At 46.6% G+C, this 13,308-nt stretch overlaps 1 protein-coding gene across 2 annotated transcripts in view; it reads left to right on the top strand.

Annotated features, from left to right (window-relative positions):
- ATP1B3 (ATPase Na+/K+ transporting subunit beta 3) overlaps positions 1-13,078 on the top strand; it is a 54,701-nt gene extending 41,623 nt beyond the window's left edge. For both annotated transcript variants that reach the window (XM_027817378.3, XM_037908242.2), the window contains 2 exons: positions 10,659-10,745; positions 12,351-13,078. In XM_027817378.3, coding sequence (XP_027673179.2) covers positions 10,659-10,745; positions 12,351-12,521 — 258 coding nt within the window. In that variant the 3' untranslated portion in view covers positions 12,522-13,078. The remainder of the gene's footprint in view (positions 1-10,658; positions 10,746-12,350) is intronic.
- The last annotated feature ends 230 nt before the right edge of the window (positions 13,079-13,308 follow it).

The raw sequence follows: 13,308 nt of genomic DNA, 5'->3' as shown, positions 1-13,308 counted from the left end.
GTATGAGGCAAGATAAGCTTTTTTTACAGGCAAAATTTCACTAATAATCGTTGATCTTCCTCTTATCACCACATGTCAATTTGGGTAACAAGATGAGCTGTGATTGTAGATGATATCTGGATTCCCACTTAATCTAATTGTAGGATTACAAGTCATTCTTAACAGCATTTATCTCAAGTTCTGCATTTCTTCAGGACACAGTACATCCTTGTTTTCACTTCTGCAATAATATTCACTGTATTTGGAGGCAATCCTAGTCTAATATCGGGGGTATCTATTTTGTATTTTGCAAACTATGGGCTGATTATTAGGAGTGCTGACCAACCACAAATCCCCACTGAAGCTGTCGGTGTTAATCATCTTTGAAAACCAGGCCACTAATGAACTCAGGGTCTAGAACAGGGGTGGGCAAACTATGGCGGGGGCCGCATCCAGCCCTTCAGACGTTTTAATCCAGCCCTCGAGTTCCTGTCAGGGAGCGGGATCTTGGCCTTGCCCTCCTTTGTGTATTTTGTGGCTCTGCACAGCTCCTGGAAGCAGCAGCATCTCCCCCCTCTGGCTCCTAAGTGTAGAAGTAGCCAGGGAGCTCTGCACGCTGCCCCTGCAGCTCCCATTGGCCGGGAATCAAGGCTGATGGGAGCTAAAGAGATGGCGCCTGTAAACGGGGCAGCGTGCAGAGCCACCTGGCTGTGCCTCCTTGTAGGAGCCAGAGGGGAGACATGCCGCTGCTTCTGGGAGCCGCTTGAGGTAAGCGCTGTCCGGAGCCTGTGCCCCAATCCCCTCCAGCATCCCAACCCCCTGCCCCAGCCCTGATCCCCCTCCTGCCCTCCAAACCCCTCAGTCCTACCCTCCTGCACCCAAGAACCCGCCCTGCCAGCTGCAGCCCTCACTCCCGCACCCACACCCCAACCCCCAGCCCGGAGCCTCCTCCCGCACCCTGAACTCATTTTTGGCCCAACCCCAGAGCTGGAGCCCTCACCCCCTCCTGCACCCCAACCCCCAATTTCGTGAGCACTCATGGCCTGCCATACAATTTCCATACCCAGATGTGGCCCTCGGGCCAAAAAGTTTGCCCACCCTTAGTCTAGAAATTCTTCTAAGTGCTAGATTATTCTGCAGTAATCTCCTTGAGTTGCATGCGTGCACACACACATATATATTACTTAGGGCCAGATTTTCCAAAAGTTAGTCATGTAGTTGCTCATCAGGCAGTTGTACATGCAAATATACCTATGTATATGTATATGTGCACATAGTTACCAGATCTGTGCATATAAATACGATGATTGTATATGCAGTTGTGCAACTACTCTACTTCTATTTAATCCATTTTTCCCTTTTCATGTATTCCATACTTTGTTTTTTGAAAGAATCATTACAGAAATACAATTGAACAAAGTGTATTTTCCTGTATGTGAGCACTTACTGTAGTTTACAAGGACAGTGTAATGGGAAATATTGAATCTTTGCAGTATATAGCAGGGCTTGCTAGCTCAAGGGCCAAACAATCTGACAGATGTGCCTCCAAAGGAGGTTGAGTAAGAAGGAAGAAATAAATACAGTTACAGGTCAGAGAAGGTTTGGGAACAGGATCCTGTCCAAAACATCACAAATGATTGGGGTTGTTTTTTTTTTTTAAAGCCTACCATACTGAAATTGGATGTTTTCTTCTGCATGTGTTTTTCTCCTGCTTCCTCCTTGCTCTCTCTACCTGCATTCTTCCCTTTTCTCTTGTTTCCATTTAACTGCTACCCCTACAGTTGATCCTTACTACATATGTTTGCTACACTGCTTTTGTCATGAATTCATATAGAAAAGGGGCATCTATGTCAGAAAAGCCACTTGTGCATTCCCTACTCTGTGGGTCGAATTGAACAAGCAAAGGCCTGAATTTTCCCCTCCTGCAGCAAAATCCATCAAGGGACTTTGTACTTGAGGATCTGTGAAGATAACCTTTTGGAGATTCCTTTTCATTACCACTCTCAAACCTGGAGGATTCCTGGAAATCCAGGGCCATCTGTGGAGGGACCATCTATGCCTGCTGCTGCTCTGGCTCTCAATAGCCTTGCATACACAGGAGCATGGGGATAATGTTAAAAAATTACTAAAGGGCTGGAGCTGTACTAACTTTTGAGGTTTATTTTTTCTGTGGGGCCAGTGGGAGGCTGATGTGCATCCTTTACCCCAGTACTACTCCTGTCCATTTTTAACTTCCCTTTTGGACTACACTGACAGCCCTCCACAGGGTCCAGAAGAGGCGGGCATGAGGCTGTGGAGAGTTTTGCTATCACATTGTATAGGGAAGACTTGAATGTGGAGTGCCCCCTCCATGCATGGATCTGAACAGGCATGATCTCTTCCAGAGTAAGGAGCCTCAAATGTTAGATTTTATGTAACTTTTAGCAATGAGTCCTGGGTGCTTCTGGAAACAACATGTCCATGAGAAAGTATATAACTACTTAAGTAATGGACCATTATCTATAGCAGTCAATTACATTTTACTAACATTTTTAGTAAAATTTAATCAAGTGCTTCGGTTAACTTTATCTGCAGGTTACTCTGTAACCAAGTGTGGCCTCTGGACCATAGCTTATGAAAACAATCCTCTGTTGTCTCTACTGATTTATATTGTATCCAGTAAATCTGATTGGTATCAAACAAATTAATGTGTTGATGAGATTAAGCATTATATATTAAATCTCACGGGGTGGAGCATTCTCTGCACAGACCTCAGGATTGTTGCATCCAAAAATGATGGTGTAAGCGATGCCCACATTCATCCTGGGAAGTCTGGGGTAGAGCATAAGAGAGGACCCTGGTCTCCTAGTGTGGATCTGCATTGCACACTAAGCCCTGATCTGTGGGACCCGGGCTTGTAGACTTGATGTTTCCAAGCCCATGCTTGAGTTATCCACAGTGCAGTGGAAACCTGGGCTTCACAACCCTGCTGTTGAATCCATACTGTAATATGCAGACTCAAGTCAGAGCTTCAGCTTCTGCGGACGTCTACTATTGTATCCCAGAGTTCCTAGTGCCCTTGCCAACTGACAGTTGTTTCATAGCGGATTGTGGGAGAATTGTCTGTGTGTCCTATGGTGGTTGACTGGAAGTGTATTGAGTGGTTTTAGTTCACAAATACATCCAGATGAGCTATTTTGGGTCCGTGTGTTCGCAGCAGCTGGAGACAATACAGACCCCGACAGAGTGGAAGGACTTCTCCACCTCATGTTCTGTCCTATTTTGGGACACTGGCAGAGCAACTGCATGACCTTCTCTACTTCATGCTCTGCCTGTGTCCCAAAATAGGCAGAACATCTGCATGACAGTAGAGGACATTTCAGTTGCAGTTTTTGAACTGCTGAAGGCACCTCTCAGAGGGGGATATTGACCTGCCAGCTGTGACCCAGATGCTGCTGGTCATGCCTGTTCCCTTAGCCGCAGATTTTCCCCTATCTAGACTGGCACAGGGGTAGTTGCCAAGCAGCTGCATTTGAAACAGAAGATTCTTCTTCAAGTGCTTTCTCATGTCCGTTCCGTATTAGGTGTGTGTGCTTGCCACATGCATTGGTGCCGGAAGCTTTTCCCTTAGCAGTATCCGTAGGAGACCTATTCTGGCACCCTCTGGAGTGGCGCCCACCTGGCGCAGTGTAAGGGGCACCACTGGCTCCCCCCACCCTCAGTTCCTTCTTGCCGCCATTGACGGTGCTGGAACTTCTGCTGCTTCATCTAGCTTTCGCATAGTTCAGTGTGTCTCACGAATGTTTCTTTGTAAAATAGTGTATATAGTTTAGTATTTACCCTTGGTATTAGTTCTACTTAGTTGGTCCTGGACATGACTCAGCCTAGGGATGGGGCATGCACTGATTCCCAAGCTTTAAACCAACTCCCTCGTAATTGAAGTCATTAACCAGAGGGAGAGGTGGGGTCAACCTGGGGCTGCGCCCAAGAATAAAGACTTGAGACTGGATCTATTTGGGCGAAAAATTTATTAGTCTTCCAGCCTTCAGTTGAGAGTGGCCAACCGCCAAGCCTGCGGCAGTCTATGGCCATATTCGAGGTCTCGCTGCCTGAAGGGTCCAAGAAGGAATTTCGGGCGATCCTCGAAGAGGGCATGGCTGCAGCGAGAGCAGCCTCAGATGCAGCAGACTCCCCAGCTTGCACCATGGCCTCTGCCATCTCCATGCTAAGGGCATCCTGGCTGCTCCTCTCGGGTCTGTCAACTGAGGCTCAGCAATCGATGCACGACCTCCCCTTCCACAACCAGGCCCTGTTTGCAGAGCAGACGGCCAGTAAACTGCATGGCCTTAAGGAATGCTGCACTACCCTGAAAACTCTGGGGCTGTACGTTCCAGGTTCAGCCCGTAAGTGGTTCAAACCACAGCAATCTCCGGGCCAAGGGAGTCAACCCTGCCAGGAGCCCCCCCGCCCCCATAAGAAGAATGGGGCTAAAAGTGCCGCCGAAGCTACCCACCTCCTCCCTCTGTCCAGCGTTTTGAGGATGCGCTCAAGGGCAACCTACCAGACTTTAGCCCGGATCCGTCTGTCCTGCTGTTCTCCAACTGCCTTTCTTTTTTCCTCCCCGCATGGACAGCTATAACTTCAGACAGCTGTGTCCTCAATACTATGGCAGAGGGTTATACCCTGCAGTTGACTTCTACCTCCCCCCTCCTCCACCCCATTTCCCCATCCGTCTTCAGGGACCCTTCTCACGAGAGTCTCCTTGCACAGGAGGTAAAGGGGTTGCTGCATTTGGGTGTGGTGGAAGAAGTGCCTCTCAGGTACAGGAACAAGGGGTTCTATTCCTGGTATTTCTTAATCCCAAAGGCCAAGGGCAGTCTCGGCCCATCCTGGACCAGAGGGACCTCATCAAGGATCTTAAGAAGCTAAAGTTCCGCATGGTCTCCTTGGCTTCTATCATCCCCTCCCTGGATCTGGGAGACTGATATGCTGCCCTCGATTTGAAGGACGCAGACTTCCACATAGCGATCTTTCAAGGTCACAGGCACTTTCTCCGGTTTATGGTGCACCCCCACCACTACCAGTTTGTGGTCCTCCCATTCCGTCTGGTAACAGCACCCAGAGTGTTTACCAAGTGCATGTCGGTGGTAGCTGCATACCTCAGGCATTGGGGTATCCAGATCTACCCATACCTCAATGACTGGCTGGTGAAGGGCAACTCCAGGTCTAAGGTTCAAAAGGATGTCACGGTGCTGCAAGCCATGTGCTGCTCCCTGGGCCTCCTGGTGAATGACAAAAAGTCTGTTTGTTCTGGTGCAAAGGATAGAGTTCATCGGAGCAGTGCTTGACTCGACCTGCGCCAGAGCGTTCCTGTCACTAGAAAGGTTCCAGATGTTGACGGGCCTCATCGCAGAGGTCTCCACATTCCCCCTGGCTATGGCTAAGGTTTACCTGCACCCGTGTTGTCTGCTATGCCAGGCTCCAGAAGTGGTCCCTGCAGCAATGGCTGGTGACAGTCTATTCCCAGTCCAGAGATCACCTGGACATGGTCCTTACCATTCCTCTGACAGTACTCTCCTCACTGCGATGGTGGACTGATCGCATAACCATCCTAGAAGGGGTTTTGTTCGACACTCCCTCCCCCATCATTCCATTGAATTGGTATCGGACGCCTTGGACTTTGGCTGGGGCATGCACCTCAGTGACCTCCAGACCCAAGAGGAGGAGGAGATGACGTTACACACAAACATGAAAGAACTCAGGGCAGTTCGCTTGGCATGCAGAGTCTTCCTACTTCACCTGTCGGGCAAGGTAGTGAGAGTCCTGACGGACAATGCGGCCTTGATGTTCTACATCAACAGGCAAGAGGGAGCACGTTCATTGACTCTCTGCCAAGAGGCACTCTGTCTTCGGGACTTCTGCATCAGCCATGAAATCCATCTGGAAGCTTGTCACCTCCCTGGTGTCAAGAACACGCTAGTGGATCACCTCAGCAGGGACTTCTCGCACCACGAGTGGTCGCTCCACTTGGAGGTAGCCTGCATGATCTTCCAGAGGTGGGGAACTCCCCAAGTGGACCTGTTCGCCACTAGGCTAAACAGGAAATACCACCGGTTTTGTTCACAGCAAGGCCTCCCTCTCCAATGCCTTTCTCCTGTCATGGTCAGGGAACCTGATGTACACGTTTCCTCTGATTCCTCTCATCAGCAGGGTCCTGGCAAAGATCAAGAGAAACAAGGCACAGGTTATTTTGATTGCCCTGGCGTGGCCTTGCTAGCACTGGTTCAGCACGCTCATGATCCTGGCAGCGGCCCCTCCCTGGTCCCTGCCCAACCGACTGGACCTGATGTCACAGGGCCATGGTCAGCTCCTGCACTGCAACCTCATGTCCCTCCACCTTTTGTCGTGGATGAACGTACCAGAAGAGCGTACCTGCTTGTATGAGGTCCAACAGGTCCTCCTGGGAAGCAGGAAGCCCTCAACCAGACTGACTTACCGGGCCAACCGGACAAGGTTTTCCCACTGGGCGTTTGAGCGCAGCCTCTCTCCCTCGTGCTCTTCCATATAGTCTATCTTAGATTACCTGCTTCATCTGAGGAACCAGGGCCTGGCACGCTCTTCCATTAGAGCGAATCTCGTGGCCATCTCCACTTTTCACTCACCGATCCAGGGCCAGACGGTGTCTTCTCATGACATGAGGGTCAGATTCTTGAGAGGCCTTGGGAGACTCTTCCTGCAGGTACAGACTCCTGTCCTGCAGTGCGATCTTAACTTGGTCCTCTCTAGGCTCACCGGTCCATCCTTTGAGCCGCTGGGTTCCTGCTCCCTTTCCCACCTGTCATGGAAGGTCATATTCCTGGTGGCGGTGACATCGGCAAGATGGACTCTGAAATTAAAGCCTTGACTTCAGGACCTCCATATATGGTCTTCTACAAAGATAAGGTTCAGTTGTGGCCCCACCTGATGTTCCTGCCAAAGGTGGTCTCCACCTTCCTTACGAACTAGGACATCCTCCTCCCGGTGTTCTGTCCCAAACCGCACAAGACCAGTGAGGAGAGGTGTCTTCACGCCCTGGATGTCTAGAATGCCTTGGCTTTCTATTTAAACGTACCAAGCCTTTCCAAGAATCGACTCAGCTCTTCATCGCTACAGCGGATAGGATGAAGGGTCACCCTGTGTCCTTGCAAAGGATTTCTAATTGGATCACCTCGTGCATAAGGACCTGTTACGACCTGGTGGGGGTTCCGCCGCCACCGATTGTCAGAGCCCACTCGAGAGTGCAGCTGTCTTGGCGGCCTCCCTGGCGCACACCCAGTCCAGGACATCTGTAGAGCCGCAACGTGGTCCTCTGTTCACACGTTTACCTCTCATTATGCTATCACTCAGCAGGCCAGAGACAATGCTGGGTTCGGCAGAGCTGTGTTGCAATCTACACATCCATGAACTCCTACCCACCTCCAGGGGTACTGCTTTGGAGTCACCTAATATTGAATGGACATGAGCAAGCATTTGAAGAAAATACAGTTATCTTTTCCGTAACTGGTGTTCTGAGAGGTGTTGCTCATGTCCATTCCACAACCCGTCCTCCTTCCCCACTGTCGGAGTTTCCGGCAAGAAGGAACTGATGGTCGGGGGAGCCACCTGCTGCCCCTCTCTATTCCACACCATGCGGGCTCCACTCCAGACGGCACCAGAGCCAGTCCCCTACAGATACTGCTAAGGGAAAAACTTCCAGCACTGGTGCATGTGGTGAGCACACACACCTAATATGGAATGGACATGAGCAACACATCTCGAAGAACACCAGTTATGGAAAAGGTAATGGTTTTTTGCTTCCGATTCCTGGAAAGCAAGTGGCAAGCTTTGGAACTGAAGGACTGGGAAGCGGTTTGTGGGATAGATTGGCAGACTCTCTAGACACAAGTCTGGCAACCTGGACCCAATCTGCATCCACACTGTGAAATGCCTGGACTTTGACCTGACTCAGTAGGACTTGGGCTGTGCTCCCCTCCCCTTCCCTCCCCTCCTCCTGTACAGGGTGCAAGGACTTTCTGACCTGAGTCAACTGATTTTGTGTATGGATGGGGAGGGGGGCTTTGGGTTCAAACTTGAGTCAGAGCCAAGGCTTAGTGTTTAGTGTACATATACCCCTACCCAGAGATGTCAACTATCCCTAATTTTCAGTAATCCTCCTGATTTTTAGGTCCAATATACAGCAGGTATGGCCGTGGGCATTCTTCTCTACTGCTTCGATGGCACATTCAGACTGCGCAGTGAGAATCTGTTAGGAAGCAAACTGTGGTGGTTTTGAATGGATTGGGGCACTGCTGGGTTCACCGCCCAAGCCAAAGGCTGCATATTGCACTCTGACTGCCCCCATCATGTGCTCTAAGTACCTGGAGCACGCCATGCAGGACAGTTTGCCTGCAATTGGCAACCTGTGGTTTGGGCAGTGAATCCAGCACCCCAGACTTCACTGACTATGGCTGTGGCTTGATTCTATCAGACTCTCACTGCTCAGTCACCTGGGGGAAAGCAGGAGCAGGCAGTGATGGTGGCAGTGGAGGAGAGAGGGAACATGACTGAAGAGGAGGAGGATCATCCTGGGAAGGAAGTCCAGGCCCGGGATTGGTAATGATAATTAAGGACCCTCGGTGACATAGAAGGGCTGCTTTCCTAGGGCTGATCTTCCCCTTCTCTGTGTTTGGAAGAGGTTGGGGGTGCAGTGGAGGCAGGGGGCAGGCCCTCCCTTTGGCCATATACACACAGACTGGTGAGGGCAGGGGTGGAGGTCCATGCAATGTCCCTAATTCCTCCCTACCTTTTTTCATAATCTCCTCTCAGTGTCTCAGAGCAAGGTTGGTGTCTCTGCACACTAGTCCCTACTGCATTAGCCACGGGTAAGGCTGCGAGCCTTTCACAGAGGTCACGGAAGTCATGGATTCCATGACTTTCCAGGGCCTGCATGACTTGCGCAGCTGCAGTGGCTGGTGCGGCTGACCCCAGGACCCCCTCAGCAGCTGGGGCAACTCTGGAACCCGCCACATTGGCCACTGCTCTGACAGCCCCAGGCAGCTGGTCCCGGATGCTGCCCTGGAGCAGCAGTCTGGGAGCAGCAGTGGAACCTCAGTCCGCCCTTTCCCAAAGGAATTGAGCAGCAGCGGTGGTGGGGCACTGGGCAACCCTCCCGGCCCAGAGTGGTGGCAGCGGAGCCCCGGGCTGCCGCCTCAGCAGGTAAGATTTAGTCATGGGTATTTTTAGTAAAAGTCATGGACAGGTCACTGGCTGTGACTTTTTGGTTATTGCCCGTGACCTGTCTGTGACTTTTACTAAAAATACCTGTGACCAAGTTGTAGCCTTAGCCATGGGACATTTCCTGGCTTTTTGCAGCCCATGTGTGTTTAACTCTACATAATCACTACACTAGAATTCCATTGTATGTAGGGAAATTTAGCTTTGGCAGATTTGATCCAAAAGCCAAAGCTGAGTGGATGAGGCTTGGGTCTGCCATTTTAGAGATGTGGATTCTGTTCCTAGTTCTGACGGAAGTGACCTTGTGCAGCCTCTGTTATCATATTGCAAAATGGGGGATATGAGGCCTTGGTTAATAAAAGCTTGTGAATACTCTGAAATAATAACAGCAGTCAGCGGAAGAGGAGGCTTAAATTCATGGTATTCTGGCTTCCTGGCCAGTACACCTCATAACCTATTTTGTGTGTATCTCTCCATGCTAACCTGTCCCAGGAACAGCTCACAGCATAGTTTGTAGCTGTCCCATTCACTTGCTCTAAGAGTCAAACAAAATGCAGGAGCATTTTAGGTAATGGAGTTTGGTCTTGGAGTGAGATCTCAACAGAAGGCAGTTCAGCAATAAGGAGCAGTATCCATATGCATTTCATGCTTGTCACTGTCTGCTCACAAAAACGTGTTTGTGAAAAAGTTGACACCTAAACAATAGGTTTTCTTTTTGTTTTTTCGGGTAGCCTTTATCCCAGGAACCTCTTTGTCAAATTACCTCACTGTTCACCAGAAACTCAACCCTTAACCATGAACTGGTGTCCCAATTTTTCCAGCAGGTCCTAAATGTGGATTTTGGGGAGGTTTGAAAACTGGGATTTAAACAGAAATCTAGCTGAAACCTTAAATATGGATTTGCTATTGCTTCTTCACAATAAACATTTTCTAACTTGCCTGTGGATATTTGGAAATTCAGTTGCACTGTCTAACTTTTTCCTTAAATACTTTTGTTATATTAAAGGGAGTATAAATTGAAGTTTTCATTGTAGAGATGTGTGTTTCGTTTTTTGAATGATGGTGGGTGGAAAATAAAACTTAGGACTATTCTGGCTTAATTTCTACTTTACTAAATAAATATTAGTATTAATTTTATCTAGATTAGAAATGGAAGGTTGGAGCATGTATAAGCTAAAATCTGTTTTGTGAAATAAAATTGGTTCTTTCAACCATAGGTAGTAGAAGGTTATTAATATATTAAATTTTTAACAAGTACAAGTGTATGTCTATGAGTCTTGTAGTTTGGCAAAGATCGTTCATTCTGTTGTGGAAACTATTCTGGTACAGCAGTACTCAAATATTTTTGTAGGGTTCTTGCATTTCATCATTAGAACATTGTAATTTTCTTTTACCTCTTAATGTTTGTTAAAACGGGAATTAACTTTTAATTTTGTCTTTAACCATAGGAAGAAGGCAAGGTTCAGATAACTTATTTTCCTGATGGGGGAGTGATTGATTTAATGTATTTTCCATACTATGGAAAAAATTTACATGTAAGTATGTCTCAATGATAGTCATGTGTTTTTTGTAAAATTTTGGGGGCATTTTTAGGATGGGTCTGTGATGGTTACTGCATTGTTCAGACTTGAAATTTACAACCAAATACACGTATGGAAAATTACTTATGCAGGTATTTCAGAGTACTTGATAGGATCTGTGCTGCACCTGCCCATACACAGGAAAATAGATTGGGCTTTACTGTCTTCTTACTGAGAAAAATAAGACTGAGTTCACACTAACATGATTTCAGTAATTTTGCTGTAAAAAGTCAGTTTTCCTTATATTTTATTAGGTCTCCTCAAATGAAAATAGAGGTGGCTAGATCAGATAGGCCTGTCCACAGTACAGTTATTAATAGTTAAAAACCAGTCATTGACATGATTAGTACACACATCATATAATTAAACCTGGTTAATAATCATGCAACTAACAGTTTTTTGGCCTTATCAGAAGTCTAGACTGTTACACTATTGTTTTTCCAATAATTGGTTCAGCACACTTTCCCCCCACCCCAGTGTTGTTGGTGTCACTCTTCATGTCCTCCATGCTTTCTATCCTTTGAAGTACTGTGGGGTAGTTTTCTAGGCTTTCCCAGAATTTGCTAATATAAATACTGTTAGCATGCTAAATGCATATAGACAAACATAGTTTTGGTTTCAGAAAAGTTTCTATGTGAACACAAACTGAACAGAACTACTTGGAAGGAGCCCATGCCTTGAATAATTATAAATTATAGTTAAAACCTTCTCTGTGTTACAACTTTTATATGCAGGATGGAGTGTACGTGGGAAGCACCTCCATATCAGTACCAAGGTCTTCCTTTTAAGATATGTTCTTTCAGCTGGAAACCTTTTCAATATTTTTTGTCTGACACAGTCTCTCTCGCATGTTCAACGCAAGTTAAGTGAGCAGAAAAGAGCATAAATTACGGCAATTTTTTCCATATGCTTGTAAAAAGCAAAAGGTTAATATAGGCTTGGATTTTCGAAAAAACTGGAGAGTTAGACACCCAAATCCCATTGACTTTCAATGGAAATTGCACTCAAACTTCCTTGAGCACCTTGAAAATCTTGTCTATAACTGTTAATTTGTGCTGAATTTTTCAGTTGAGACAAATGCTGTGCAGAATTTTAGCCTGATTAACTCCTACACAAATAATTTTAACTGAGTTAGGGTACATCTACATCTCAAATTAAGGTGTAATTGTAGCATGGATAGGCAGACCTGCACTAGCTTAAATTGAACTAGCATGGCTGAAAATAGCTGTGAAGACGCAGCAGCATGGACCCAGCATTAGCTAGGAACAAGAGTCTGGCAGGTTTGTACTGGGAAGGCTAGCCTGTGCTGCAGCCCATGCTGCCACGTCTTCGCTGCTGTTAGCTGCACTAGCTGGATTAAAGCTAGCATGTGTGTGCCGACCTCCACTACAATCACACCTTCATTTGCAGTGTAGATGTACCCTTCGATGGGACTCTGTAAAGTTGGGGGTTTTGTTCCAGTAAACCAATAGATGAAATGAATTTGCAATCTTAATTGTTTTTATTCAAATAAGTACACTATGGTATCTGAAATCATTTCCCCCTCTCTCTATTTACTAGGCTGACTATCTACAGCCTCTAGTGGCTGTTCAGCTAGCAATTATCTCCAACCGTACCAAAGAAGAAGTAACAATTGTGTGTAAGATTATGGGATCTCCCAATTTAAGAAATGAAGATGACCGTGACAAGTTTCTTGGACGAATTTCTTTCAAAGTTCAGATGTCTGAATAGCATGAGTCAATCTCCACAAAGTAAACATTGTGTTGTCTGTTTTTTTATTTTATATCAGCTGGATGTGCCATTCCCGGATATAAGACCACCTGGGATAATGTGGCACATGGCGTTCAGGGTAGCATAATAGTGTGCTTCCAAATCATATTTAAAATCCCTCAAAATAACTGCCTGTCAAGCTTCTGCCTGCCCCACTGGACCAGTGTACAGACCATAGTTATGTGATATTAGGGACCTGTAAATAGTTGATTCCAAATATGTAATAATGGTGGTCTTTGTCTGTTCTAAAATGTGGTTTTATCCCCAAGTGACTGTCTCAAACATAATCTGCTGTGCTATGTAAATAGTCTATTGATTTAACACTGGTTTGACTGTCATATCTCAACACTGTTACAGTTTTAGGGATCAGATGATAAGAATAAATGGTACCTGACCAACATAGTTATTTTCAAAACAAACAAACAAAAAACAATAACTCTGCAAGAATTGCGTGTGTGGAGACGCCTTAAGTCCTGTACTGGTTTGGGGGGAACTAAATAAAGTGGATTTTAAAAGTGTTGGTATGGATTTTTGAAATTATTTAAGTGCTGAAGTAGTCTGTTTTTATGCTTGTCACTGTGCAGGTATGTGTATACGTGTACTATTTGGTATTTTAGTTGAGAAATTGAATCTCATTGTATTGTTAATTGCTTGCAGTATGTAGAACACAAATAAAACACATACAATGTCATTTAAAAACTTTAGTTGAGAAATAGCATCTGAAGCAGTTTCTTTGAAATGTTAATGG

This window comes from Chelonia mydas, chromosome 9 (assembly GCF_015237465.2).
Source record: "Chelonia mydas isolate rCheMyd1 chromosome 9, rCheMyd1.pri.v2, whole genome shotgun sequence".
Classification (NCBI taxonomy): domain Eukaryota; kingdom Metazoa; phylum Chordata; order Testudines; family Cheloniidae; genus Chelonia; species Chelonia mydas.
The sequence above is the reverse complement of the archived record's forward strand: the minus strand, read 5'-3'. Positions and strand labels throughout refer to the sequence as shown.